Below are 27,689 nucleotides of genomic sequence, written 5' to 3' on the forward strand. Positions count from 1 at the left end.
TGTTTGTCTATCTTCTCTACAGCATACTGCTAGTGTGTGTGTGTGTGTGTGTGTGTGTGTGTGTGTGTGTGTGTGTGTGTGTGGGGTGAGGGAACTCACCGCAGGCGAGAGACGGTTGCTTCATCAAGTGGAGGAGACGTGGACAGAGCAGCTGCAGCAGGGGTCTGGCAGGGTGCGCTGGTAGTGGTGGCAGCGGTGGTGGTGGTGGTGGTGGCAGCGGCGGTGGGTCTCAGCTGTGTAGAGACTGGTGTGCTGCACATACAGAGAGAGGCCGAGTGTGAACTGTCTGGCGTATCCATGTGGGGATGTGGGGGTGGCTCAGTACAGCCAGCACTGCTGATGGACTATCAGCCCACTGGCAACTGGCAGATGACACATGCTGAACGTGAGGACAGCTTGCCAGTAAGCTTATAACATTCAGCTGCACCACCTCAGCTCTCCACAGCAGTAGCTCACAACGCCGTACAACAGCTTGTTCAAAACCATGTGCAGCTGAAAGTAACACACAATGCCCAACACTCTACCTGGATTGTATGCACCAACATAATGTTACTGTCTTAGAGTCCCTCTGCTCGCTTTTCAATAAGGTCGTTTCACTGTACAAAGTGGTTACCATGGGAGACCACTTGAAGAAACTGATCTCTAAGGCTGTCAGTCCACAATCAGACTCACGTAAATGCCAGAAAACCTGTTATTATTAGATGACAGTCTTCAACACTTGTAAACCCAAGTCTACTGCAATAAGTGTGAGCCGTGGTGAAAATTGCTGTTTTGAAGAGCCTGCCAGAGCATGTAGTGTGAAGCAGTTGCCCTCCATAATTTAGGTCAAGTAGTGTGTAAGTTTAGGGACTGATGACCTTAGCAGTTAAGTACCGTAAGATTTCACATATATTTGAACAGGGATGTCATGAAAATATTGCAAAGTCCATATCAGGCGCAAAAGACCACATTTCCGGGAAGCAGGCTGTCTTCTGCACCACGATTATGCACAGCCGCATGTTGTCAATGTCGTTGCTGAATATCTTCCAAAAATCAACCTGAAATGCATCCCTCACCCTCCATATAGTCCGGATTTAGCAACGTGTGACTTTTTTCTATTTCCTAACATGAAGAAACGCCTTCCTGGGAGGCATTATCAGTCATCAGAACCAGTGCTGAAGGCTGCAGAGGCGATTTTGAAGGACCTCTCAAAAAGTGGTTTCCAGCATGTATTTGAAGAAAGCTGGGACACGTGCATCGCATTCATTGGAGACTACTTTGAGAAGGACCATCAAAATTATGAGGATGAAGACAGGTATGCTGTCAAAAAAAAATTACGATCATTCTTTATTGAAGAGCCCTCATAGTTTGATCGGAAGACGTACCAGGAATAAACCTGTCAATAGCTGTTATTTCGCGCACAGGAAGTCTTTTACAAGTTGTGTCGGCCCTGAAAAGGGCCTTTTTTGTGACTAGGACATTGTTTACTTACAGCACAAGGTTGGTAACACCGAGTGGTGTTTTGCCGAGCTTTTTCAAACATTCCTGGCATTGCCCAAGCTGCGATTGGCGACATGTTCTATGCAATCCTTTAATTCCTAGGTTTCTAGGTGGTTTTCATCTGGGTGGGTGAACAAAAACCTTAAAGAATCCCCACAGCAAAAAATCTGGTGGCGTGAGGTCTGGTGATCGGGAGGGACCATGTCCTACGAGCACCTCTGCCAATTACGCGGCCGTCGAAGAGTTCATTTAAATATCCGCGCACAGCTCGACTGTTATGTGCTGGCGCTCCATCGTGCTGCAACCACATGCGTAGCCGTATGTGCAGGGGAACACCTTCCAGAAGCCCCGGGTAGAGTTTCTTGCAAAAAGTGGAGGTAATTTGGCACAGTAAGTCGAGGAGGTAGACGGACCGGCCCAATCGGATGGTCACCCACAATGCCTGCCCAAAGGTTGAGCGTAATTCGTTCCTGGCGTCCGTCACATGAGGATTCCCCCTTGCTCAGTAATGAACGTTTCGAGTGTTGTAAAGGCCATCCTGATGGAAGGTGCACTCGACGGTAAACAACACAATGGCTGGGAAGTCGGGATCTCGTGCAACACGTCGCAGAAACCACCGGCAAAACCCTAGTGAGCCGTGGTAAAAGTTTGCTGTTTTGAAGAGCGCGCCGCAGCGCTTAGTGTAAAGCAGTCGCTTTCCGTTTCTGGCGGTGGCGCCGCTGTGGCAATCGCAGCTTTGGTGTCTGCCTCTGGTCGGAAAGGGGAAAGGTGGCCTGTTCATGTGCATTTGAGGGGCGCTAGGAGCTCGCCAGTTGGTGAGTTGGTCAGCTGGGTCAGTGTGGAGCAGTCAGTGTGTGTCGTCCGGAGTGCTAGTATGTGTTAGGTCGCTGGACTGCTCGAGTTTGTTCAGGCAATGGTCACTGGCAGTTGGATCGATCGGTTGGTCGGTTGCGTACTGGGATACGAGATGAGTTGTCCGTCTTGAGCGTCGGCGCATGTGAGGTCGCCACGTATGAGTTGGTCAGCTGGGTCAGTGTGGAGCAGTCAATGTCTGTCGTCCGGAGTGCTAGTATGTGTTAGGTCGCTGGACTGCTCGAGTTTGTTCAGGCAATGGTCACTGGCAGTTGGATCGATCGGTTGGTCGGTTGCGTACTGGGATACGAGATGACTTGTCCGTCTTGAGCGTCGGCGCATGTGAGGTCGCCACGTATGAGTTGGTCAGCTGGGTCAGTGTGGAGCAGTCAATGTCTGTCGTCCGGAGTGCTAGTATGTGTTAGGTCGCTGGACTGCTCGAGTTTGTTCAGGCAATGGTCACTGGCAGTTGGATCGATCGGTTGGTCGGTTGCGTACTGGGATACGAGATGACTTGTCCGTCTTGAGCGTCGGCGCATGTGAGGTCGCCACGTATGAGTTGGTCAGCTGGGTCAGTGTGGAGCAGTCAATGTCTGTCGTCCGGAGTGCTAGTATGTGTTAGGTCGCTGGACTGCTCGAGTTTGTTCAGGCAATGGTCACTGGCAGTTGGATCGATCGGTTGGTCGGTTGCGTACTGGGATACGAGATGACTTGTCCGTCTTGAGCGTCGGCGCATGTGAGGTCGCCACGTATGAGTTGGTCAGCTGGGTCAGTGTGGAGCAGTCAATGTCTGTCGTCCGGAGTGCTAGTATGTGTTAGGTCGCTGGACTGCTCGAGTTTGTTCAGGCAATGGTCACTGGCAGTTGGATCGATCGGTTGGTCGGTTGCGTACTGGGATACGAGATGACTTGTCCGTCTTGAGCGTCGGCGCATGTGAGGTCGCCACGTATGAGTTGGTCAGCTGGGTCAGTGTGGAGCAGTCAATGTCTGTCGTCCGGAGTGCTAGTATGTGTTAGGTCGCTGGACTGCTCGAGTTTGTTCAGGCAATGGTCACTGGCAGTTGGATCGATCGGTTGGTCGGTTGCGTACTGGGATACGAGATGAGTTGTCCGTCTTGAGCGTCGGCGCATGTGAGGTCGCCACGTATGAGCTGGTCAGCTGGGTCAGTGTGGAGCAGTCAATGTCTGTCGTCCGGAGTGCTAGTATGTGTTAGGTCGCTGGACTGCTCGAGTTTGTTCAGGCAATGGTCACTGGCAGTTGGATCGATCGGTTGGTCGGTTGCGTACTGGGATACGAGATGACTTGTCCGTCTTGAGCGTCGGCGCATGTGAGGTCGCCACGTATGAGTTGGTCAGCTGGGTCAGTGTGGAGCAGTCAATGTCTGTCGTCCGGAGTGCTAGTATGTGTTAGGTCGCTGGACTGCTCGAGTTTGTTCAGGCAATGGTCACTGGCAGTTGGATCGATCGGTTGGTCGGTTGCGTACTGGGATACGAGATGACTTGTCCGTCTTGAGCGTCGGCGCATGTGAGGTCGCCACGTATGAGTTGGTCAGCTGGGTCAGTGTGGAGCAGTCAATGTCTGTCGTCCGGAGTGCTAGTATGTGTTAGGTCGCTGGACTGCTCGAGTTTGTTCAGGCAATGGTCACTGGCAGTTGGATCGATCGGTTGGTCGGTTGCGTACTGGGATACGAGATGAGTTGTCCGTCTTGAGCGTCGGCGCATGTGAGGTCGCCACGTATGAGTTGGTCAGCTGGGTCAGTGTGGAGCAGTCAATGTCTGTCGTCCGGAGTGCTAGTATGTGTTAGGTCGCTGGACTGCTCGAGTTTGTTCAGGCAATGGTCACTGGCAGTTGGATCGATCGGTTGGTCGGTTGCGTACTGGGATACGAGATGACTTGTCCGTCTTGAGCGTCGGCGCATGTGAGGTCGCCACGTATGAGTTGGTCAGCTGGGTCAGTGTGGAGCAGTCAATGTCTGTCGTCCGGAGTGCTAGTATGTGTTAGGTCGCTGGACTGCTCGAGTTTGTTCAGGCAATGGTCACTGGCAGTTGGATCGATCGGTTGGTCGGTTGCGTACTGGGATACGAGATGACTTGTCCGTCTTGAGCGTCGGCGCATGTGAGGTCGCCACGTATGAGTTGGTCAGCTGGGTCAGTGTGGAGCAGTCAATGTCTGTCGTCCGGAGTGCTAGTATGTGTTAGGTCGCTGGACTGCTCGAGTTTGTTCAGGCAATGGTCACTGGCAGTTGGATCGATCGGTTGGTCGGTTGCGTACTGGGATACGAGATGACTTGTCCGTCTTGAGCGTCGGCGCATGTGAGGTCGCCACGTATGAGTTGGTCAGCTGGGTCAGTGTGGAGCAGTCAATGTCTGTCGTCCGGAGTGCTAGTATGTGTTAGGTCGCTGGACTGCTCGAGTTTGTTCAGGCAATGGTCACTGGCAGTTGGATCGATCGGTTGGTCGGTTGCGTACTGGGATACGAGATGACTTGTCCGTCTTGAGCGTCGGCGCATGTGAGGTCGCCACGTATGAGTTGGTCAGCTGGGTCAGTGTGGAGCAGTCAATGTCTGTCGTCCGGAGTGCTAGTATGTGTTAGGTCGCTGGACTGCTCGAGTTTGTTCAGGCAATGGTCACTGGCAGTTGGATCGATCGGTTGGTCGGTTGCGTACTGGGATACGAGATGAGTTGTCCGTCTTGAGCGTCGGCGCATGTGAGGTCGCCACGTATGAGTTGGTCAGCTGGGTCGGTGTGGAGCAGTCAATGTCTGTCGTCCGGAGTGCTAGTATGTGTTAGGTCGCTGGACTGCTCGAGTTTGTTCAGGCAATGGTCACTGGCAGTTGGATCGATCGGTTGGTCGGTTGCGTACTGGGATACGAGATGACTTGTCCGTCTTGAGCGTCGGCGCATGTGAGGTCGCCACGTATGAGTTGGTCAGCTGGGTCAGTGTGGAGCAGTCAATGTCTGTCGTCCGGAGTGCTAGTATGTGTTAGGTCGCTGGACTGCTCGAGTTTGTTCAGGCAATGGTCACTGGCAGTTGGATCGATCGGTTGGTCGGTTGCGTACTGGGATACGAGATGACTTGTCCGTCTTGAGCGTCGGCGCATGTGAGGTCGCCACGTATGAGTTGGTCAGCTGGGTCAGTGTGGAGCAGTCAATGTCTGTCGTCCGGAGTGCTAGTATGTGTTAGGTCGCTGGACTGCTCGAGTTTGTTCAGGCAATGGTCACTGGCAGTTGGATCGATCGGTTGGTCGGTTGCGTACTGGGATACGAGATGACTTGTCCGTCTTGAGCGTCGGCGCATGTGAGGTCGCCACGTATGGGTTGGTCAGCTGGGTCAGTGTGGAGCAGTCAATGTCTGTCGTCCGGAGTGCTAGTATGTGTTAGGTCGCTGGACTGCTCGAGTTTGTTCAGGCAATGGTCACTGGCAGTTGGATCGATCGGTTGGTCGGTTGCGTACTGGGATACGAGATGAGTTGTCCGTCTTGAGCGTCGGCGCATGTGAGGTCGCCACGTATGAGTTGGTCAGCTGGGTCAGTGTGGAGCAGTCAATGTCTGTCGTCCGGAGTGCTAGTATGTGTTAGGTCGCTGGACTGCTCGAGTTTGTTCAGGCAATGGTCACTGGCAGTTGGATCGATCGGTTGGTCGGTTGCGTACTGGGATACGAGATGACTTGTCCGTCTTGAGCGTCGGCGCATGTGAGGTCGCCACGTATGAGTTGGTCAGCTGGGTCAGTGTGGAGCAGTCAATGTCTGTCGTCCGGAGTGCTAGTATGTGTTAGGTCGCTGGACTGCTCGAGTTTGTTCAGGCAATGGTCACTGGCAGTTGGATCGATCGGTTGGTCGGTTGCGTACTGGGATACGAGATGACTTGTCCGTCTTGAGCGTCGGCGCATGTGAGGTCGCCACGTATGAGTTGGTCAGCTGGGTCAGTGTGGAGCAGTCAATGTCTGTCGTCCGGAGTGCTAGTATGTGTTAGGTCGCTGGACTGCTCGAGTTTGTTCAGGCAATGGTCACTGGCAGTTGGATCGATCGGTTGGTCGGTTGCGTACTGGGATACGAGATGACTTGTCCGTCTTGAGCGTCGGCGCATGTGAGGTCGCCACGTATGAGTTGGTCAGCTGGGTCAGTGTGGAGCAGTCAATGTCTGTCGTCCGGAGTGCTAGTATGTGTTAGGTCGCTGGACTGCTCGAGTTTGTTCAGGCAATGGTCACTGGCAGTTGGATCGATCGGTTGGTCGGTTGCGTACTGGGATACGAGATGAGTTGTCCGTCTTGAGCGTCGGCGCATGTGAGGTCGCCACGTATGAGTTGGTCAGCTGGGTCAGTGTGGAGCAGTCAATGTCTGTCGTCCGGAGTGCTAGTATGTGTTAGGTCGCTGGACTGCTCGAGTTTGTTCAGGCAATGGTCACTGGCAGTTGGATCGATCGGTTGGTCGGTTGCGTACTGGGATACGAGATGACTTGTCCGTCTTGAGCGTCGGCGCATGTGAGGTCGCCACGTATGAGTTGGTCAGCTGGGTCAGTGTGGAGCAGTCAATGTCTGTCGTCCGGAGTGCTAGTATGTGTTAGGTCGCTGGACTGCTCGAGTTTGTTCAGGCAATGGTCACTGGCAGTTGGATCGATCGGTTGGTCGGTTGCGTACTGGGATACGAGATGACTTGTCCGTCTTGAGCGTCGGCGCATGTGAGGTCGCCACGTATGAGTTGGTCAGCTGGGTCAGTGTGGAGCAGTCAATGTCTGTCGTCCGGAGTGCTAGTATGTGTTAGGTCGCTGGACTGCTCGAGTTTGTTCAGGCAATGGTCACTGGCAGTTGGATCGATCGGTTGGTCGGTTGCGTACTGGGATACGAGATGACTTGTCCGTCTTGAGCGTCGGCGCATGTGAGGTCGCCACGTATGAGTTGGTCAGCTGGGTCAGTGTGGAGCAGTCAATGTCTGTCGTCCGGAGTGCTAGTATGTGTTAGGTCGCTGGACTGCTCGAGTTTGTTCAGGCAATGGTCACTGGCAGTTGGATCGATCGGTTGGTCGGTTGCGTACTGGGATACGAGATGACTTGTCCGTCTTGAGCGTCGGCGCATGTGAGGTCGCCACGTATGAGTTGGTCAGCTGGGTCAGTGTGGAGCAGTCAATGTCTGTCGTCCGGAGTGCTAGTATGTGTTAGGTCGCTGGACTGCTCGAGTTTGTTCAGGCAATGGTCACTGGCAGTTGGATCGATCGGTTGGTCGGTTGCGTACTGGGATACGAGATGACTTGTCCGTCTTGAGCGTCGGCGCATGTGAGGTCGCCACGTATGAGTTGGTCAGCTGGGTCAGTGTGGAGCAGTCAATGTCTGTCGTCCGGAGTGCTAGTATGTGTTAGGTCGCTGGACTGCTCGAGTTTGTTCAGGCAATGGTCACTGGCAGTTGGATCGATCGGTTGGTCGGTTGCGTACTGGGATACGAGATGACTTGTCCGTCTTGAGCGTCGGCGCATGTGAGGTCGCCACGTATGAGTTGGTCAGCTGGGTCAGTGTGGAGCAGTCAATGTCTGTCGTCCGGAGTGCTAGTATGTGTTAGGTCGCTGGACTGCTCGAGTTTGTTCAGGCAATGGTCACTGGCAGTTGGATCGATCGGTTGGTCGGTTGCGTACTGGGATACGAGATGACTTGTCCGTCTTGAGCGTCGGCGCATGTGAGGTCGCCACGTATGAGTTGGTCAGCTGGGTCAGTGTGGAGCAGTCAATGTCTTTCGTCCGGAGTGCTAGTATGTGTTAGGTCGCTGGACTGCTCGAGTTTGTTCAGGCAATGGTCACTGGCAGTTGGATCGATCGGTTGGTCGGTTGCGTACTGGGATACGAGATGACTTGTCCGTCTTGAGCGTCGGCGCATGTGAGGTCGCCACGTATGAGTTGGTCAGCTGGGTCAGTGTGGAGCAGTCAATGTCTGTCGTCCGGAGTGCTAGTATGTGTTAGGTCGCTGGACTGCTCGAGTTTGTTCAGGCAATGGTCACTGGCAGTTGGATCGATCGGTTGGTCGGTTGCGTACTGGGATACGAGATGACTTGTCCGTCTTGAGCGTCGGCGCATGTGAGGTCGCCACGTATGAGTTGGTCAGCTGGGTCAGTGTGGAGCAGTCAATGTCTGTCGTCCGGAGTGCTAGTATGTGTTAGGTCGCTGGACTGCTCGAGTTTGTTCAGGCAATGGTCACTGGCAGTTGGATCGATCGGTTGGTCGGTTGCGTACTGGGATACGAGATGACTTGTCCGTCTTGAGCGTCGGCGCATGTGAGGTCGCCACGTATGAGTTGGTCAGCTGGGTCAGTGTGGAGCAGTCAATGTCTGTCGTCCGGAGTGCTAGTATGTGTTAGGTCGCTGGACTGCTCGAGTTTGTTCAGGCAATGGTCACTGGCAGTTGGATCGATCGGTTGGTCGGTTGCGTACTGGGATACGAGATGACTTGTCCGTCTTGAGCGTCGGCGCATGTGAGGTCGCCACGTATGAGTTGGTCAGCTGGGTCAGTGTGGAGCAGTCAATGTCTGTCGTCCGGAGTGCTAGTATGTGTTAGGTCGCTGGACTGCTCGAGTTTGTTCAGGCAATGGTCACTGGCAGTTGGATCGATCGGTTGGTCGGTTGCGTACTGGGATACGAGATGACTTGTCCGTCTTGAGCGTCGGCGCATGTGAGGTCGCCACGTATGAGTTGGTCAGCTGGGTCAGTGTGGAGCAGTCAATGTCTGTCGTCCGGAGTGCTAGTATGTGTTAGGTCGCTGGACTGCTCGAGTTTGTTCAGGCAATGGTCACTGGCAGTTGGATCGATCGGTTGGTCGGTTGCGTACTGGGATACGAGATGACTTGTCCGTCTTGAGCGTCGGCGCATGTGAGGTCGCCACGTATGAGTTGGTCAGCTGGGTCAGTGTGGAGCAGTCAATGTCTGTCGTCCGGAGTGCTAGTATGTGTTAGGTCGCTGGACTGCTCGAGTTTGTTCAGGCAATGGTCACTGGCAGTTGGATCGATCGGTTGGTCGGTTGCGTACTGGGATACGAGATGACTTGTCCGTCTTGAGCGTCGGCGCATGTGAGGTCGCCACATATGAGTTGGTCAGCTGGGTCAGTGTGGAGCAGTCAATGTCTGTCGTCCGGAGTGCTAGTATGTGTTAGGTCGCTGGACTGCTCGAGTTTGTTCAGGCAATGGTCACTGGCAGTTGGATCGATCGGTTGGTCGGTTGCGCACTGGGATACGAGATGACTTGTCCGTCTTGAGCGTCGGCGCATGTGAGGTGGCCACGTATGAGTCCAGTGGGCAGCGCCGTATAGCGAGGGGTAGTGGCTTCGCGGTCGACACGAGAACAACAGGAGTCAACCCACGACATCGGTCTGGCCGGTGCGGGCTCCGACGCCGTGAGACGGGAGATCGGCGCGCCTTCCTGCGTCCGTTGAAGCGGCTGGCAGCGGATGGTTCGGGAGAGCGATTTGGGGGGTGCTGCGCCAGGTCTTGGCCAGACATCGCAGTTTATTAGAAGTTAAGTGATTCCTGATATGTTGCTTCATTTACTTGTTAAATTCTACTTGTTTTCTTGGACAGTCTCTCGTCCCCAGCTTGCTCGTCTGTCTCTCGTCCGTATTTGTTAGGCAGTGTCTGTCTGTCTGTCGGTCTGTCTGTCGGTCTGCCATACGTTAATAGCTGCCCCTGTCGTGTTTGTCGGATTCGGTGTTGAATTTATTGCTTGAAGTGTAACGGCCGAATTCCTGATATAAATCTTGACTATCATCTTGAGAGGCGGTATAAGTGTAATGTAGAGCATGTTTGTATACTTTATGTGAGACTGCATTTCATGGATTTTTATTTAAATGGTCATTTTAGTATATAAAGTTGCCACCCTTCCACTGTAAGAGTTTTTTTAAAAAATCAAGTTGCACCTTCAATGGTAAGTTAATTTTTTTAGTGTTAGTGTTTTGTACAATTTCGATCCCTCCTATGGGGTGCATAATTCATGTGCTTGTGCGAATTGTTAAAATTTTTAGTTTAAAGTAATCTGGTGTGTTGCAGATTTGCACCAGTGTAGTCTTTCAGAGGTGGTTGTGAGCAGTCGTGTCTACGGCCGTGTTAAAAGGGACCGGCAAAGTTCTCAGCCCAAAAGCTCATACTGTCAATATTTGTTCTTTCTGCCTTTGAATAAATTGTAACTTGATATTTAGAGGGTGCTATTTGATTGTAATTTGAAATCTGTTAAAGAAAATGTTTATAGGAATAAAATCTCCATTTGTGAAAGAAATCTAATTTGTTTTCATCAGTTACTCACTGGCAACTGCTTCCACGCTCACATAGTGTGATTAAATGTGTTAATGTTCTTGATGAATCGCTACTAAATAAAGTAAATTCTGAAGAAAAGCTTTTGAAGGTAAATTCACGGTTCATTACTGGTAGCAGAGCGCGGTTAGCATTCTTGCTACTACTCTTTGAGTAACTGATGGAATTATAGTTGTACTTATTTTATAGTGTAGTAATATTTCGCTTTGGCCAAGTGACTGTTTAGCTGCATGTTACAGGTTGTCATGACGGCCAGAGAATGTCCAGGATTCGGCCTATTGCGCAAAATTCAAATATTATATGTGTTGCGCATTCATAATATAAACAAACAAGGCACTGTTCCTAAGTTACTTGAGGATTTAAAAGATGCCTTGCTCAATCCGGTCCAAATTTCACGGCAAGTTATTGGTTTCTTTCAAACAGCCACGGCAGCGGCGTCAGGAGAGCTTGGTGAGTTCCAACAATTAGACTGGTTTTGTGTTGATCAACCAAGTCACAAGCAATTAGCTAGATTACGCGCGCATTGGGTGCACGTGTTTAACTGGGTCTCTGATTTAGAACAACTTGCTGTAAACGAGGCTGATCGTAAGGGAGTGGTTGAGTTGCAGCGAAAGGTGGCTGCGTTGCAGATTAGGTTAACTGGGTTAGAGTCTAGCTCCGAAGAATCTAGTGGGCAGGTCCAAGTCGATCCGGCACGGACAGAAAGCGAACTAAATAACCCAAACCGCGGAATTGAACCTGAAAAATGGTTCAAATGGCTCTGAGCACTATGGGACTTAACTGCTGTGGTTATCAGTCCCCTAGAACTTAGAACTACTTAAACCTAACTAACCTAAGGACATCACACACATCCATGCCAGAGGCAGGATTCGAACCTGCGACCGTAGCGGTCACGCGGTTCCAGACTGAAGCGCCGACAACCGCACGGCCACTCCGGCCGGCAATTGAACCTAACTCTGAGTTTTCCGCAAAGCTACCTAACCTGATTGCACTTCTGTCAAAGGATGTAGGAGAATTAAGTGTAGAATCGTTAGCGAAGATACAGGAAATTCTTTGGTTACTGGTTTATTTTGAGCAGCATTCTTTTGCTTTTCAAATATCGCACTCCATCCTGTTAGCTCTGTTGTACCCGTTGGCAAAGGGGAAGTGTTACGAATTAATTTCTAGAGGTCTTTCGGAGGGGTTCTCGTTATGACAACTTAGACAACTAATAATCGCTGAGAGACTCACAGAGGGCTTTAGGAAACATCTAGAATGCCAGTATATTTGGAAGGTGCAGGCCGCTATTGAAGATCTGTCAATGTACGTGGAAAGGGTAAGGGTAGCTTCACAGGCATTGCTAAGTGATCTATCAGAAGAACAATTAATTGCAGTAGTTTCGGAGGGGATGGCGGCCACTGACAAAATAAATTTTATTTTGAAGTCACCCCCGAAGACCTGGGAGGAACACTCTGTTGTTCTTACTTCTGCATCTGCGCTAAAGTTAAGCGAGGACTCTAGGAATGTTAGTGTGTCAGGACAAGCGAAGGAAAATTTTGGAGTGGAGAGAGATTGTCCGAGTAGTAATTATCAAGGCGTACACAGGAAATGTTTTTGATGTGGGGCTAGTATGCATTTGGTTAGGAGTTGTCCGGTTTCACGTGGGGCAAGAAATACTAAACGACATAAGGGCAGACGGCACGTTTCCGGTAGTAACTTATTGTGCGTGACGTAGTTGCCGATTCCCGGTTACGCCTACCTTATATTTGTCTTAATTTGAATCAGGAACCTCTGCGCGATTTATTAGATACTGGTAGCACGTATTCCTTGCTTAATGAGGCTTGGTTCCTGGAATTTGGCAATCTTACCAAACTGAGACCTAAAAATATCCCGCTTCGGAGATGTCGTGTGGCCATTGGTCAGGTGTTGCCTCTGGCAGGGTGGGTTAAGGGTAGTGTTACTGTCGGACAGTTTTCGTGGCCAATGACCTTTGCTCTCGTTGCAAGCTTGCCGGTAAATATGGTGCTGGGTTGTGATTTCATTTCTAAAACTCAACTAGTTTTGGATTATTCCGGGGGTAAGTTTTCTTTTAAGTTCGCGCCAAATCATAAGCTTCGATTTTGTGAGTGTCGAGCGGCGTTAACATCCACGCCTCCTTCCTTGTCAGTCACTCCTATTAATGATATTGATCTCTGCCATCTTTCTCCGTGGCAGGGCCAACAGGTCCACGACTTGTTGGATGCATTTCCTGGCTTATTTAGTGATAAACTTGGAGTAACGAATAAATTAGAATATGATATTCGTTTGACTGACAATATTCCGGTTAGACAGTCCCCATATGGTCTCTCACCACCTAAGATGAAAGAATTGCGGGAAAAGGTACAGAAGATGTTGGATCAAGGGGTTATCCGTCCCTCGACTTCTCCGGATGCCTCTCCGATATTCTTGGTACTGAAGGGTCAGGTTAGTGATTTCAGGGTTTAAATGAAAAGGTGATTTTGAAATCAGTCCTATTGCCTGATCTACACAATTCCTTTACTTGGTTTTCAGCCGCGTCTTGGTCCACGGTTCTTGACTTAAATCAAGCTTATTACCAGATCCTGTTGACAGAGGAGTGTAAACATGTCACAGTGTTTTACACCGACTGGAATCTATTTGAATTTAACCGGGTCCCTTTTGGGCTGGCCACCGGAGCTGCTATTTTGACTCGTTTATTAGATAGTATACTGGGTGAATTTAAACTATGCTTTGTCTGTAATTACCTGGATGACCTTGTGATATACAGTAAATCGTTTGAAGAGCATTTGAGTCATTTGCACCAAGTATTTACTAAACTTCAGCAGGCTTGTCTAACCGTTAAACTCTCCAAGGTCACACTTGCGAGGCCCCAGATTTCCTTCTTAGGCCATATTGTTTCAGGCGATGCGGTTCGGATCGATCAGGATCGTACTAAAGCCTTGCGCACGCTCCCACTCCCTGACTGATAAGCGGGGACTCGCTAATTTTTAGTTTAAAGTTATCTGGTGTGTTGCAGATTTGCACCAGTGTAGTCTTTCAGAGGTGTTGTGAGCGGTCGTGACTACAGCCATGTCAAAAGGGAGCGGCAAGGTTCTCAGCCCGAAAGCTCATACTGTCAATATTTGTTTTTTCTGCCTCTAAATAAATTGTAACTTGATATTTAGAGGGTGCTATTTGATTATAATTCTAAACCTGTTTAAAAAAAAGAAAAGAAAAAAGGTTTTCAGGAATAAAATTTCCATTTTTGAAAGAAATTTAATTTGTTTTCATCAGTTACCCACTGGCACCTACTTCCACACTCACAGTGTGATTAAATGTGTTAACGTTCTTCATGAATCGCTAGTAAAAAGTAAATTCTTAAGAAAAACTTTTGAAGGTAAATTCACAGTTCAAAATGACATTTCAAAAACAAGTTTCAACTTTAAATTAAATGCCGAAAACTTTTTTACTAGACTGGCATCGAGGACTCCAATCAAGCAACTATTGTCTCTGCTAACTAAATACCAAAGATCTTAAATAACGTTTCAGCCACAGGTAAACAAGTGTGCACATTTTTAAATGACATAGCATAAGGTTTTTTGTTGAATGGGGATTCGAACCCAACATCTAAAAGGATAATTAACCAAGCACAATAATACGTTATATGTCCATATATTTCACTGGTAGCATGATGACAAACTGAAATAATGAGACAAAGAAGATTGTCCCTTTACTGGGATCTGAATCCAGCACCTATCATTTTTTCTAGCCACAAATACACGTTAAACATCTGCTTAGTTCACCTGTAGCGAGATGGGCACGTACCTGATTTCAAAATACTGTAACATAAAGTTCTGTGTGGGTTGGGAGTGTAAGCCTGCACGTAGCATCATTGCTGACTGCACACAAGGAGACGTTGATTGTCGAATTCTTTTCCGCCAATTGCTAGGAGTGAAATGTTTTATCCTGAAATGATGCCTGCAAAGTTTTGTGTGTGACGGAGTCGAAACCAACAATGACCGTCATCGTTGACAAAACATACAACCACGATAAAAATCAAAATTACTTTTCTCCTTTGGTCTGGTGTGCACATACGACTTCAAATAACACGAAGAGCTTTGCAGTCAACCAAAATTATAACAGATGCTAATTACTATGGACATACCCCTGGGAAGCATTTCTTAGCACAAAACACTGTTGTTACACCAGATGCGTAATTTTACATTCTGAGGACACACAGTAGCATTTAATTGGAAATTTTTTGTCAGGGCCAAACATTTTATTTTGATGAAGTTAAGGCCCAGTGGTTCAAATGTCCACCTGGCCATCCTGATTCACGTTTTCCTTTATTTCCTTAATCCAATTAACGAGAATACTGAGACCTTTCCTTTGTAAGAGCACTATCGATTTCCTTCCCCACATCTGGCACTGTAGATTCTGCTTTGTCTCTATTGGTCCTGCAGTCCATGGGACATTTAACCCTAAATAACTTCTTTCTTTCCTCCATCCTCAGCATTTCCTATTGAATTCAAGTGCCTCACAAAGGTTAAATGGTCGCATTTCATCACATCTGCCAGTAATCGATTGGGCCACAGACATGCACAAAATGTTTCATGCCCCATTTTTGAAGGCTTAAACAACAATCTTTATAACCTTCAAATTTACAACCTTGAATAGTCACTGCTAGAACAATTTACAACTTGAAATAAAAAATATACTTGTTGCAATGTGTATGACAATATGTCAAGCAAAATCTCTGATCTTATGCATGAATCTACTTGATTCAGTAAATTATGCCCATTACGATTCACTTCAATGTAGTAAGTTACATGCAAAAAATTATGCACTTCCTTACGTAATTGCACGATTTTCTTTTTTTGTGCCTCCTTCCACATTCTTACAGCCTTTAGTAAATTTTTCCTCGCAGAATTTATCTGGAGCACGTGTGCTACACAAGCTAGATGTACTGAAGACAAGCGTAGTCTTTGCCCAGATCAATGGTGTTAATGATAACAAAAGAAATAACAGTAATCTTCAAAAAACGTATTGGATAAACAAAGTTGCTTTGTTGCTTAAAACCACCTCATGGTATAAAATAAATTCCTTCTGAAGTTGTAATAAAAGATCAACACTTCGAAAATAACAATGGACCCATTCTCAGAACAAAACAGTGACTCTATGAATGACGTCCTTATAAACCAAATGCATCTCATTTTTTAGTAAATTTTTAAGCCTCTAGCACAACAAATAAAGCACTAGAAAATAATTAACTGCTCTTGACTCAATGACTCACTGCAGTTAGAAGTATGACAACACTATCTGGAGAACGTTCTGGAAATTTTATTGATACTTGTAGCTGCATTTATTTTGTATGGCCCAGTGCTGGTGTAACCATAAATTTGTCCAAAATCAAGCTGCTTAGATGGGACATAATACTTCTTGCAGAAATTTTTGCATCCTAATATAATGGCAGTAGTGCAGCTGACTGTTATGTGATTTTATTTCAACTGTTACAAAAATCAAGTCCGTAGCACACATGGGTAGCTGAGGCAACTAGTGAACATTGATATGGATTAAGAAGGAAAAGAATGTTTTGAAGAGGCTGTAATGGACCTCCAGAGAAACAGAATGCTCATCCAGTGAGGAACCTTTATTCATTAATGACAGAACAATGACACAGCACAGAGTAGTTCAGTGGTCTGTTGAGGCAAACATTTAACAAATATGAACAGACTCTCCTCACCTCTGGCAACTTTAGTTAAAAAAACATAAGGTTGCGCTTTTCTTCCTAATCTACAATAAACATGATGTACCTTTACTACCTACTGGAGTAGAGTCGATGTAGGTTGGGCCATGACCAAGGCAGGAGTTTGAGAAGTGGCTCACCATTGACCTTGCTTATAACTGATATTTTATTTCATTACTGAACCAATCATCATGTTAAAGTCACAGTGCACGTATCTTACTGTATTTGCACTTTAGATGTTGAAAATGTTGTGCTGAAGTGGGAGTCTAAGTCAGATATATATTTCTGCTGTTTTTGACCCTTTTTGGACTATAGAGGTCCATAATTTTGTTGTTTCCTCAACATTACAAATTCTTCAAGGTTTCTATTAAGGGGCAAGTCTGGTTTTAAGTAGTAGTTGGGTACAAAAATTTTCATTGGGTGATTTCAAGTTGCAGCATTCACACTCCAAACTGTAGGTGAAAAGTTGTTATGATTTTTAATATTTGTGCATGAATTGTCAACAATAACGATTGGTGCCTGTTTCGGCTCCCAATCAGGCTCAGAACTTTTTATCATATCATTTCAGGTTTATGAATTCCACTTCTAGTTACTGGTGAAAAACTATTTGACAGTCATCTCTCTGTGTTTAGTCAATGGTGACAGTATGTCCAGGATTAGGGTCCCAGTCAGCCCAGAACTTACTCGCCTAATTTCTAGTTCAGACACGAGAATATCTCACCAGTGATGAAATAAACGGACATTGTACATCTATACATGGCTAATGATATGTGCTGGGTTCAAAGTGCAGTAGGACAAAACTTTGTTACCCAATCATTTCAGTTTCATCCTCACCCTAGCAATGAAAAGTTTTCAATATGACATTATAACATTTTATCACGCTTCATTAACAACCCTACTAGGTAATGGGTCCGAATCCCTGCCCAAAACAAAACTTTCTACCACATCACATCAAGTTTGAACATACACACACTCAGTTGTGTGTGCATGAAACGATAGTTAAGATCTCTTGTGATTAGTTAGAGACAGTGGTAACTGGACTGGAATCCTGGGTTTCAGTCCAATACAAAAGCATGTAGTCTCAAGTTGAATCTTGCTTTGTGGAATTTCATTTATTGTAATAAATTTGAGTTCACAAGCGCTGAGGACTCATCTCTAGTAATGGGTTTTCGGATGTGGCATTAGTTTTCATCTGCACTGATAGCTGTAAAGGGAAATTTTCTCTGGTGGTCTCTTGTAGTAATTTTGTATAGTGAAACGACTGTATTGGAATGAGAGCAGACAAACTAAACTGCAAGACGGTTACATTATGTGGTTGCATACAAACCAGGTGGAATGTGATTCAAGTCACTGGGCTGCTATTGAGCATGACAGTACATCAGTACATCACAGGATCCACAAATGCATATGAATGGGACAGGCACTCATCTGGTTGTGAAAAACATTTCAATAACAATTAACATGATATTTCGATGATCAGAACAGTGTTCAAAGCATGTATTAAAGACTGGTTTTTGGAAGGTAAGGATAATGAAAAGGACAAGAGCGTGTTTCGAACAGAGCTGGAGAAGAAGTTCAGTACAATGGGCAGTGCAGCAAGGTGCAAATTGTGATTTAACGACAGAAAGCGGCTATGGTAGTGCAAAATTTACTTTTCATAAGTTATACCACATTAATCTTAATTTCATCCAATAAATACGGTTGATAGAAATTTCAGTATTTTCCAAATGAGCATCCTCACATTGTAAGCACACATGAAACCATGAAGTGGTTAAAATAAGCTGTTTCATTTCCCAGTCATGAAAAAATGACGAGTGAGAATGTGTGTGTGTGTGTGTGTGTGTGTGTGTGTGTGTGTGTGGAGGGGGGCAGATGGTGAGCAATGTTGGTGATTGGTGATATTGTAGTCTGTCCGCTGCGAACTTACTAGTGAAAAAAAATGAAGTCTGTCCTCCACATACAGTAGACATGAATGGTAAATTTCATGAGAAACTGATGTCTACAAGGCCTTGCATGGATACATAGGGAGCAAGATGAACATCGAGTCATAAGACACACCCCACACCCCCTGAAAAAGTGCAAAAGCATTGAATCAACCATTGAAATAAAAAATTATCTGCATATATATATATATATATATATATATATATATATATATATATATATATATAATGGAAGGAAACATTCCACGTGGGAAAAATTATATATAAAAACAAAGATGAGGTGACTTACCGAACAAAAGCGCTGGCAGGTCGATAGACACACAAACAAACACAAACACAAACATACATATGTCTGCTTGTGTCTGTATGTGTGGATGGATATGTGCGTGTGTGCGAGTATATACCTGTCCCTTTTTTCCCCCCAAGGTAAGTCTTTCCGCTCCCGGGATTGGAATGACTCCTTACCCTCTCCCTTAAAACCCACATCCTTTCGTCTTTCCCTCTCCTTCCCTCTTTCCTGATGAGGCAACAGTTTGTTGCGAAAGCTTGAATTTTGTGTGTATGTTTGCGTTTGTTTGTGTGTCTATCGACCTGCCAGCGCTTTTGTTCGGTAAGTCACCTCATCTTTGTTCTTATATATATATATATATATATATATATATATATATATATATATATATAACAAGTTTATGTATTTTATTTTAATTATTATTAAAATCCTACACATGTGCTGAGTATAAAATTTGAGTGTGACAGAAAGTATCATTTTTGAGGCGGAGGGATGGGGTGGAAAGGAGACAGCAAAAGACTGTGGCAGTGCCAGAACTGAACAGCATATCTGTGTCTGCGACTGACACCCAATAGTGTGTGACGTATGAGGCAGTGAAGTAGGTGGAGATCAGGAATTACGACAAGGATCTAATATTTGTCATGAAGAAAATTTGCAAAACGTACACAAAGATTACCATTAGTAAACCAATTATCATTAATAAATTTTTTTCAAACTTAAGAGCTTGTGTTATTTCCCATAGCAAGCAGGATGAGTCTGAAGTAAAGTAGAAAAATATATTTAGATGCAATTTTTTAAGAACATAAATAATAACTGTAATATGTTCATTAATGAAACATGAATTTTCATTTTGATTTCTATTGAACAAAAGAGAAACACACTGAATGATTTACAGTATAGGCTATAAGTTCATTACAATTGGTCAAGGGAATGCAGGTAGTGGCATCTCAAAACAAGGTTTCCAGTATGTCAAATAGCACAAAAGATATTGCATAAATTCCAAAATACAGATGAAAAATAAAAGAAAATTTATCAGTGTTCATGGCTTCTAAAATTGTACAGACAGGTGTAACTGTAAGATGGTGCAGAAACAAGGGAATTTTGGTCTCAGAGACTCTTTAATATTTAGACTATCAGAGGTGGAATAGCAACATCAATAGACAGTATCGATAATGCTGTAGGGAGTGCCACAGTGGAAAGATATTCTGTGGTATTCGCTCGGTGGCTGTACTAAAGCCACAGAGCAACTGAGATACGCAAGCAGGCGTTAGATGCCTATTGATTGAGCACACAGTAAAGCATATTATTCTATGTTTCATAGAAGGGAATGTATCCAAGTACTGCATCAGATTTATATAATGGCTGAACAGAGAAGAGAACGAAATGATGTGGGAACACTCAACACTGAGGTGGTCTCACGGAGCATGAGGTGTGAGCAGCCATATACTGGAGCACCTATGCTTACTTTGCCTGGTTTTCTGAACATCTTGCATACAAGCCCTGACAACAAGCCATTACTCTTTGGTATAATGTGCCTTTAAAGTAGTTCAAAATCTTCCTTGTACTGTTCAGATTTGGAGAGAACAAATAATTAAATTGGGAAAGCTACTGACTTATGGCTTGCATCTAGAAATACATCTACATCTACATTGATACTCCGCAAGCCACCCAACGGTGTGTGGCGGAGGGCACTTTACGTGCCACTGTCATTACCTCCCTTTCCTGTTCCAGTCGCGTATGGTTCGCGGGAAGAACGACTGTCTGAAAGCCTCCGTGCGCGCTCTAATCTCTCTAATTTTACATTCGTGATCTCCTCGGGAGGTATAAGTAGGGGGAAGCAATATATTCGATACCTCATCCAGAAACGCACCCTCTCGAAACCTGGACAGCAAGCTACACCGCGATGCAGAGCGCCTCTCTTGCAGAGTCTGCCACTTGAGTTTATTAAACATCTCCGTAACGCTATCACGGTTACCAAATAACCCGGTGACGAAACGCGCCGCTCTTCTTTGGATCTTTTCTATCTCCTCCATCAACCCGACCTGGTACGGATCCCACACTGATGAGCAATACTCAAGTATAGGTCGAACGAGTGTTTTGTAAGCCACCTCCTTTGTTGATGGACTACATTTTCTAAGCACTCTCCCAATGAATCTCAACCTGGTACCCGCCTTACAAACAATTAATTTTATATGATCATTCCACTTCAAATCGTTCCGTACGCATACTCCCAGATATTTTACAGAAGTAACTGCTACCAGTGTTTGTTCCGCTATCATATAATCATACAATAAAGGATCCTTCTTTCTATGTATTCGCAATACATTACATTTGTCTATGTTAAGGGTCAGTTGCCACTCCCTGCACCAAGTGCCTATCCGCTGCAGATCTTCCTGTATTTCGCTACAATTTTCTAATGCAGCAACTTCTCTGTATACTACAGCATCATCCGCGAAAAGCCGCATGGAACTTCCGACACTATCTACTAAGTCATTTATATATATTGCGAAAAGCAATGGTCCCATAACACTCCCCTGTGGCACGCCAGAGGTTACTTTAACGTCTGTAGACGTCTCTCCATTGATAACAACATGCTGTGTTCTGTTTGCTAAAAACTCTTCAATCCAGCCACACAGCTGGTCTGATATTCCATAGGCTCTTACTTTGTTTATCAGGCGACAGTGCGGAACTGTATCGAACGCCTTCCGGAAGTCAAGAAAAATAGCATCTACCTGGCAGCCTGTATCTAATATTTTCTGGGTCTCATGAACAAATAAGGCGAGTTGGGTCTCACACGATCGCTGTTTCCGGAATCCATGTTGATTCCTACATAGTAGATTCTGGGTTTCCAGAAATGACATGATACGCGAGCAAAAAACATGTTCTAAAATTCTACAAGAGATCGACGTAAGAGATATAGGTCTATAGTTTTGCGCATCTGCTCGACGACCCTTCTTGAAGACTGGGACTATCTGTGCTCTTTTCCAATCATTTGGAACCCTCCGTTCCTCTAGAGACTTGCGGTACACGGCTGTTAGAAGGGGGGCAAGTTCTTTCGCGTACTCTGTGTAGAATCGAATTGGTATCCCGTCAGGTCCAGTGGACTTTCCTCTATTGAGTGATTCCAGTTGCTTTTCTATTCCTTGGACACTTATTTCGATGTCAGCCATTTTTTCGTTTGTGCGAGGATTTAGAGAAGGAACTGCAGTGCGGTCTTCCTCTGTGAAACAGCTTTGGAAAAAGGTGTTTAGTATTTCAGCTTTACGCGTGTCATCCTCTGTTTCAGTGCCATCATCATCCCGTAGTGTCTGGATATGCTGTTTCGAGCCACTTACTGATTTAACGTAAGACCAGAACTTCCTAGGATTTTCTGTCAAGTCGGTACATAGAATTTTACTTTCGAATTCAATGAACGTTTCACGCATAGCCCTCCTTACGCTAACTTTGACATCGTTTAGCTTCTGTTTGTCTGAGAGGTTTTGGCTGCGATTAAACTTGGAGTGGAGCTCTCTTTGCTTTCGCAGTAGTTTCCTAACTTTGTTGTTGTACCACGGTGGGTTTTTCCCGTCCCTCACAGTTTTACTCGGCACGTACCTGTCTAAAACGCATTTTACGATTGCCTTGAACTTTTTCCATAAACACTCAACATTGTCAGTGTCGGAACAGAAATTTTCGTTTTGATTTGTTAGGTAGTCTGAAATCTGCCTTCTATTACTCTTGCTAAACAGACAAACCTTCGTCCCTTTTTTTTATATTCCTATTAACTTCCATATTCAGGGATGCTGCAACGGCCTTATGATCACTGATTCCCTGTTCTGTACATACAGAGTCGAAAAGTTCGGGTCTGTTTGTTATCAGTAGGTCCAAGATGTTATCTCCACGAGTCGGTTCTCTGTTTAATTGCTCGACGTAATTTTCGGATAGTGCACTCAGTATAATGTCACTCGATGCTCTGTCCCTACCACCCGTCCTAAACATCTGAGTGTCCCAGTCTATATCTGGTAAATTGAAATCTCCACCTAAGACTATAACATGCTGAGAAAATTTATGTGATATGTATTCCAAATTTTCTCTCAGTTGTTCTGCCACTAATGTTGCTGAGTCGGGAGGTCGGTAAAAGGAGCCAATTATTAGCCTAGTTCGGTTGTTTAGTGTAACCTCCACCCATAATAATTCACAGGAACTATCCACTTCTACTTCACTACAGGATAAACTACTACTAACAGCGACGAACACTCCACCACCGGTTGCATGCAATCTATCCTTTCTAAACACCGTCTGTACCTTTGTAAAAATTTCGGCAGAATTTATCTCTGGCTTAAGCCAGCTTTCTGTACCTATAACGATTTCAGCTTCGGTGCTTTCTATCAGCGCTTGAAGTTCCGGTACTTTACCAACGCAGCTTCGACAGTTGACAATTACAATACCGATTGCTGCTTGGTCCCCGCATGTCCTGACTTTGCCCCACACCCGTTGAGGCTGTTGCCCTTTCTGTACTTGCCCAAGGCCATCTAACCTAAAAAACCGCCCAGCCCACGCCACACAACCCCTGCTACCCGTGTAGCCGCTTGTTGCGTGTAGTGGACTCCTGACCTATCCAGCGGAACCCGAAACCCCACCACCCTATGGCGCAAGTCGAGGAATCTGCAGCCCACACGGTCGCAGAACCGTCTCAGCCTCTGATTCAGACCCTCCACTCGGCTCTGTACCAAAGGTCCGCAGTCAGTCCTGTCGACGATGCTGCAGATGGTGAGCTCTGCTTTCATCCCGCTAGCGAGACTGGCAGTCTTCACCAAATCAGATAGCCGCCGGAAGCCAGAGAGGATTTCCTCCGATCCATAGCGACACACATCATTGGTGCCGACATGAGCGACCACCTGCAGATGGGTGCACCCTGTACCCTTCATGGCATCCGGAAGGACCCTTTCCACATCTGGAATGACTCCCCCCGGTATGCACACGGAGTGCACATTGGTTTTCTTCCCCTCTCTTGCTGCCATTTCCCTAAGGGGCCCCATTACGCGCCTGACGTTGGAGCTCCCAACTACCAGTAAGCCCACCCTCTGCGACTGCCCGGATCTTGCAGACTGAGGGGCAACCTCTGGAACAGGACAAGCAGCCATGTCAGGCCGAAGATCAGTATCAGCCTGAGACAGAGCCTGAAACCGGTTCGTCAGACAAACTGGAGAGGCTTTCCGTTCAGCCCTCCGGAATGTCTTTCGCCCCCTGCCACACCTTGAAACGACCTCCCACTCTACCACAGGTGAGGGATCAGCCTCAATGCGGGCAGTATCCCGGGCAACCACAGTCTTAGTCCGATCAGGGGATGCGTGGGACGAGCTGGCCGTCCCCGACAAACCCCCATCCGGACCCCCACAGTGATGCCCATTGGCAACAGCCTCAAGCTGTGTGACCGAAGCCAACACTGCCTGAAGCTGGGAGCGAAGGGATGCCAACTCAGCCTGCATCCGAACACAGCAGTTGCAGTCCCTATCCATGCTAAAAACTGTTTTGCAAAGAACGTCTGAAGTAATCTACAGAGAGCGCAAACAAATCGACAAAATTTAAACGGTTATTAAAATACAAGATTGCCTAGTAAATGCAGTAATGCTGCTACTTGCGCACTGCTGACACTGCTCGGCGGCGGAAGGAGACTAAGCGAAATTACACTATTCAGGTACTAAAACACGATGCTACACTCTCAAATACTATAATACGCCCGAAATTTATGAATTAAACAATGCAAGTACCAAAAACACGCAAAGAAATTAAGAATTAAACTATGTAGCAAATGGGTGAGCTAGGAGTATACGACTTGCTGCTGCAGCTGCTTATCCAACGGCGGCAGGGAGCACACTGACTGCGACCAACCGACACTGGCCGTTCAAAACAAAAACAGTAGACAAACGACTACGCGAATTTACACTATTCAGGTACTAAAACGCGATGCTACAACTCTCAAATACTATAATACGCCCGAAATCTATGAATTAAACAATGCAAGTACCAAAAACACGCAATAAAGTGACAGACAACTACGCAACAGAAAAAGCTATAGTACTGAGGTGTGAATAGTAATTACTCTGACAGTCTGCTTTACTAGACGAAAAAAATTCCACAGATCAACAGCAATTAAAAAGATATTGTATATATTCGAGCCCTCCTTGAACCATGCTGCAGTGCACTATCTTGTTTAAGGTATCAGCTATAAGTGACACACTTGGACCTTGACTTTATGCAGCGTGGCACTATTCGAAGGTATCTTGTTGTCATCGGACACAGAGGCACAGAACAACTTTAAACGCTACTTTATCTAAACAGGCCTACAGCAACCCATAAAGTCTGTTGGTTTAAAACTAAACAGGTCACTGTGTCTGAGCCTGTGATGGCCAATACAGCTTTATGTCCACAGAAGAAGGGTTTACGCTGTATTCACACAGTGAATGTATCGTTTGTCCTGACACTTGACGTTAAAACCTAAGGACCCACTTTTGTACACATGTAGTGCAACAGAATAGTGTCTACCAATTGTCTCTTTAATGATTTTTGTTAGCTAACGTACCTTGTGGATGACATCGGAAGTTCACTGAGGCTTTTTGCAGATGATGCTGTGGTGTATCGAGGGGTTGTAACAATGGAAAATTGTACTGAAATGCATCAGGATCTGCAGCGAATTGACGCATGGTGCAGGGAATGGCAATTGAATCTCAATGTAGGCAAGTGTAATGTGCTGCGAATACATAGAAAGATAGATCCCTTATCATTTAGCTACAAAATAGCAGGTCAGCAACTGGAAGCAGTTAATTCCATAAATTATCTGGGAGTACACATTAGGAGTGATTTAAAATGGAATGATCATATAAAGTTGATCGTCGGTAAAGCAGATGCCAGACTGAGATTCGTTGGAAGAATCCTAAGGAAATGCAATCCGAAAACAAAGGAAGTAGGTTACAGTACGCTTGTTCGCCCACTGCTCGAATACTGCTCAGCAGTGTGGGATCCGTACCAGATAGGGTTGATAGAAGAGATAGAGGAGATCCAACGGAGAGCAGCGCGCTTCGTTACAGGATCATTTAGTAATCGCGAAAGCGTTACGGAGATGACAGATAAACTCCAGTGGAAGACTCTGCAGGAGAGACGCTCAGTAGCTCTGTACGGGCTTTTGTTGAAGTTTCGAGAACATACCTTCACCGAAGAGTCAAGCAGTATATTGCTTCCTCCTACGTATATCTTGTGAGGAGACTATGAGGATAAAATCAGAGAGCTTGGAGCCCACACAGAAGCATACCGACAATCCTTCTTTCCACGAACGAGACTGGAATAGAAGGGATAACCGATAGAGGTACTCAGGGTACCCTCCGCCACACACCGTCAGGTGGCTTGCGGAGTATGGATGTAGATGTATATGTAGATCTGGTAGTGAACTGGGTTCAGTTCAGGGATTCAGTGAACCTACTACAAGAGGGCAATGATAGCACCACCAAGTATCAGGAAATGACAGTCTATGATAGTGTATTTTACAGCAGACACAGCTAAGGAAACTCAGTGGCAAAAACTGTACACTCGGAAATACAGACACATGCAGAACTGAGAGACACAAATGAGTGGGTTGCCTAATGCTTACCTGGTTTGTGGCGGTGGATCGTACAGCAGCCGACTGACTTCAATTAGGTCTTCCGGCTGCTTCCGCATGGCATCTGCCCATCCCTGAGTGGCCATCACCTCGAACGGACAGGACTTGATGAAGGCAAGTGCGGCCTGCCTGAGGTCACTGCAGGAGTGGCGGACCGCGAGGGTGGCTGCAGCCGCCGCGGTCTCCACGGTCAGCTGGGCGGCCACCTGCCGCTCGCACTCCGCCTTCAGGCTCAACAGCCCGTACTTGTCCGCTGTGGCCAGCAGCTCGGGGGCCGCGCTGGGCAGCTGGGGGGCCTGCAGGGTGTACAGGTAGGAGACCAGTTGCCTCAGCACCGGGCCCCCCACGTCCAGGATGCTCACCGCGCCGCTGCTGGCCTCGAGGGTGTCGTGGGCGAACATGGCCTCGAACACGGGGCTCCTGTCCACCAGGACGGCCCTGTGCACCACCAGCCGTGTGTCGCCTGCCACGAGTATGACCATGGCGTCGTCCCCAGCATCCATGAGGTCGCCCAGGTTCACGGCCATCGACTTCTTTACGTCCTTAACTGCTTCCATTGCGGATGATTCTGAAACATGGCATTACCGAGCAGCCCTTTGAGCTTACAGATGACTCTCGATACTTCTACAAGCAACAGGCAGACCAGTCTCAAGTATCGGTTGATAAATGTGGGCATCATCTGTCAGTTACAGCACCGTCATATTCTTGGTATGATAGACTGATGCCATTGCTGAATACAGTGGAAAGTGAGGAATCAGAGACTGGAGACCCACTGCCAAACAATCAGTGGACTACTTACTTTATATATACACATTAGCATTAAATGGACGTTGTTTTCACTGTTTAAAATTTTACTCCTTGTTGTCCACATGGGAAATTTACAAAACACCGAAAGAAGATAAACATAGCAAATTGTTTCTATCTCAGTGTCAGATCACACATTTTCCGACACAATCATATGGAACTCGCAAACTTGTGACTGGTGAGATTTTTCTGATTCATTATCTCACGCCTTCCAGTGACGTGTTACGCATGCTCAGGAACACTACTGCTCTAACACAGGACCCAGTTCACCGACTGGATGTCATAACGTGTCGGTTAGTGTACTAAAGGTACTGTTAGCTCTATTGCCACGAGACCTTGCCATTTAATGGCATGTTGCACATATTTGCAGTTCCAGGTGATTTTCACACAGGCACTACACACAGACGAAAGTACTTTTGGCAGATGACTAGATGGTATTACACCGGTTTGGAACTTTGTAGTCCATAATATGTGGCTTCCTTCATGGAGCCAAACTCATAGTACTTGAGGAGTTTATTTATGTTCGACGTTTTCTTATTTTTCTACACTTGTACAATTAATTGTTCGCTCAAGGATTGTGGTTACATCAAGACAAGCTGTATATGTATCTAAAATAGTGGAAGATTTTCAACGGTGTAGACTGATATACTGTGAGTGCTCTTATCGGTTTAGTGTTACGTTTCTACTGTTCTGT

At 46.4% G+C, this 27,689-nt stretch overlaps 1 protein-coding gene across 1 annotated transcript in view; it reads right to left on the bottom strand.

Moving 5' to 3' along the window:
* Positions 1 to 27,689, bottom strand: part of LOC124720067 (ankyrin-2-like) — a 60,312-nt gene that overhangs the window by 14,568 nt on the left and 18,055 nt on the right. The window contains exons 2-3 of the mRNA XM_047245334.1: positions 26,183 to 26,759; positions 100 to 252 (exon numbers count right to left, since the gene is read on the bottom strand). Of these exons, the coding sequence (XP_047101290.1) occupies positions 100 to 252; positions 26,183 to 26,748 (719 nt within the window). The 5' untranslated portion in view covers positions 26,749 to 26,759. The remainder of the gene's footprint in view (positions 1 to 99; positions 253 to 26,182; positions 26,760 to 27,689) is intronic.

Source organism: Schistocerca piceifrons, chromosome 11 (genome assembly GCF_021461385.2).
Source record: "Schistocerca piceifrons isolate TAMUIC-IGC-003096 chromosome 11, iqSchPice1.1, whole genome shotgun sequence".
Lineage (NCBI taxonomy): Eukaryota > Metazoa > Arthropoda > Insecta > Orthoptera > Acrididae > Schistocerca > Schistocerca piceifrons.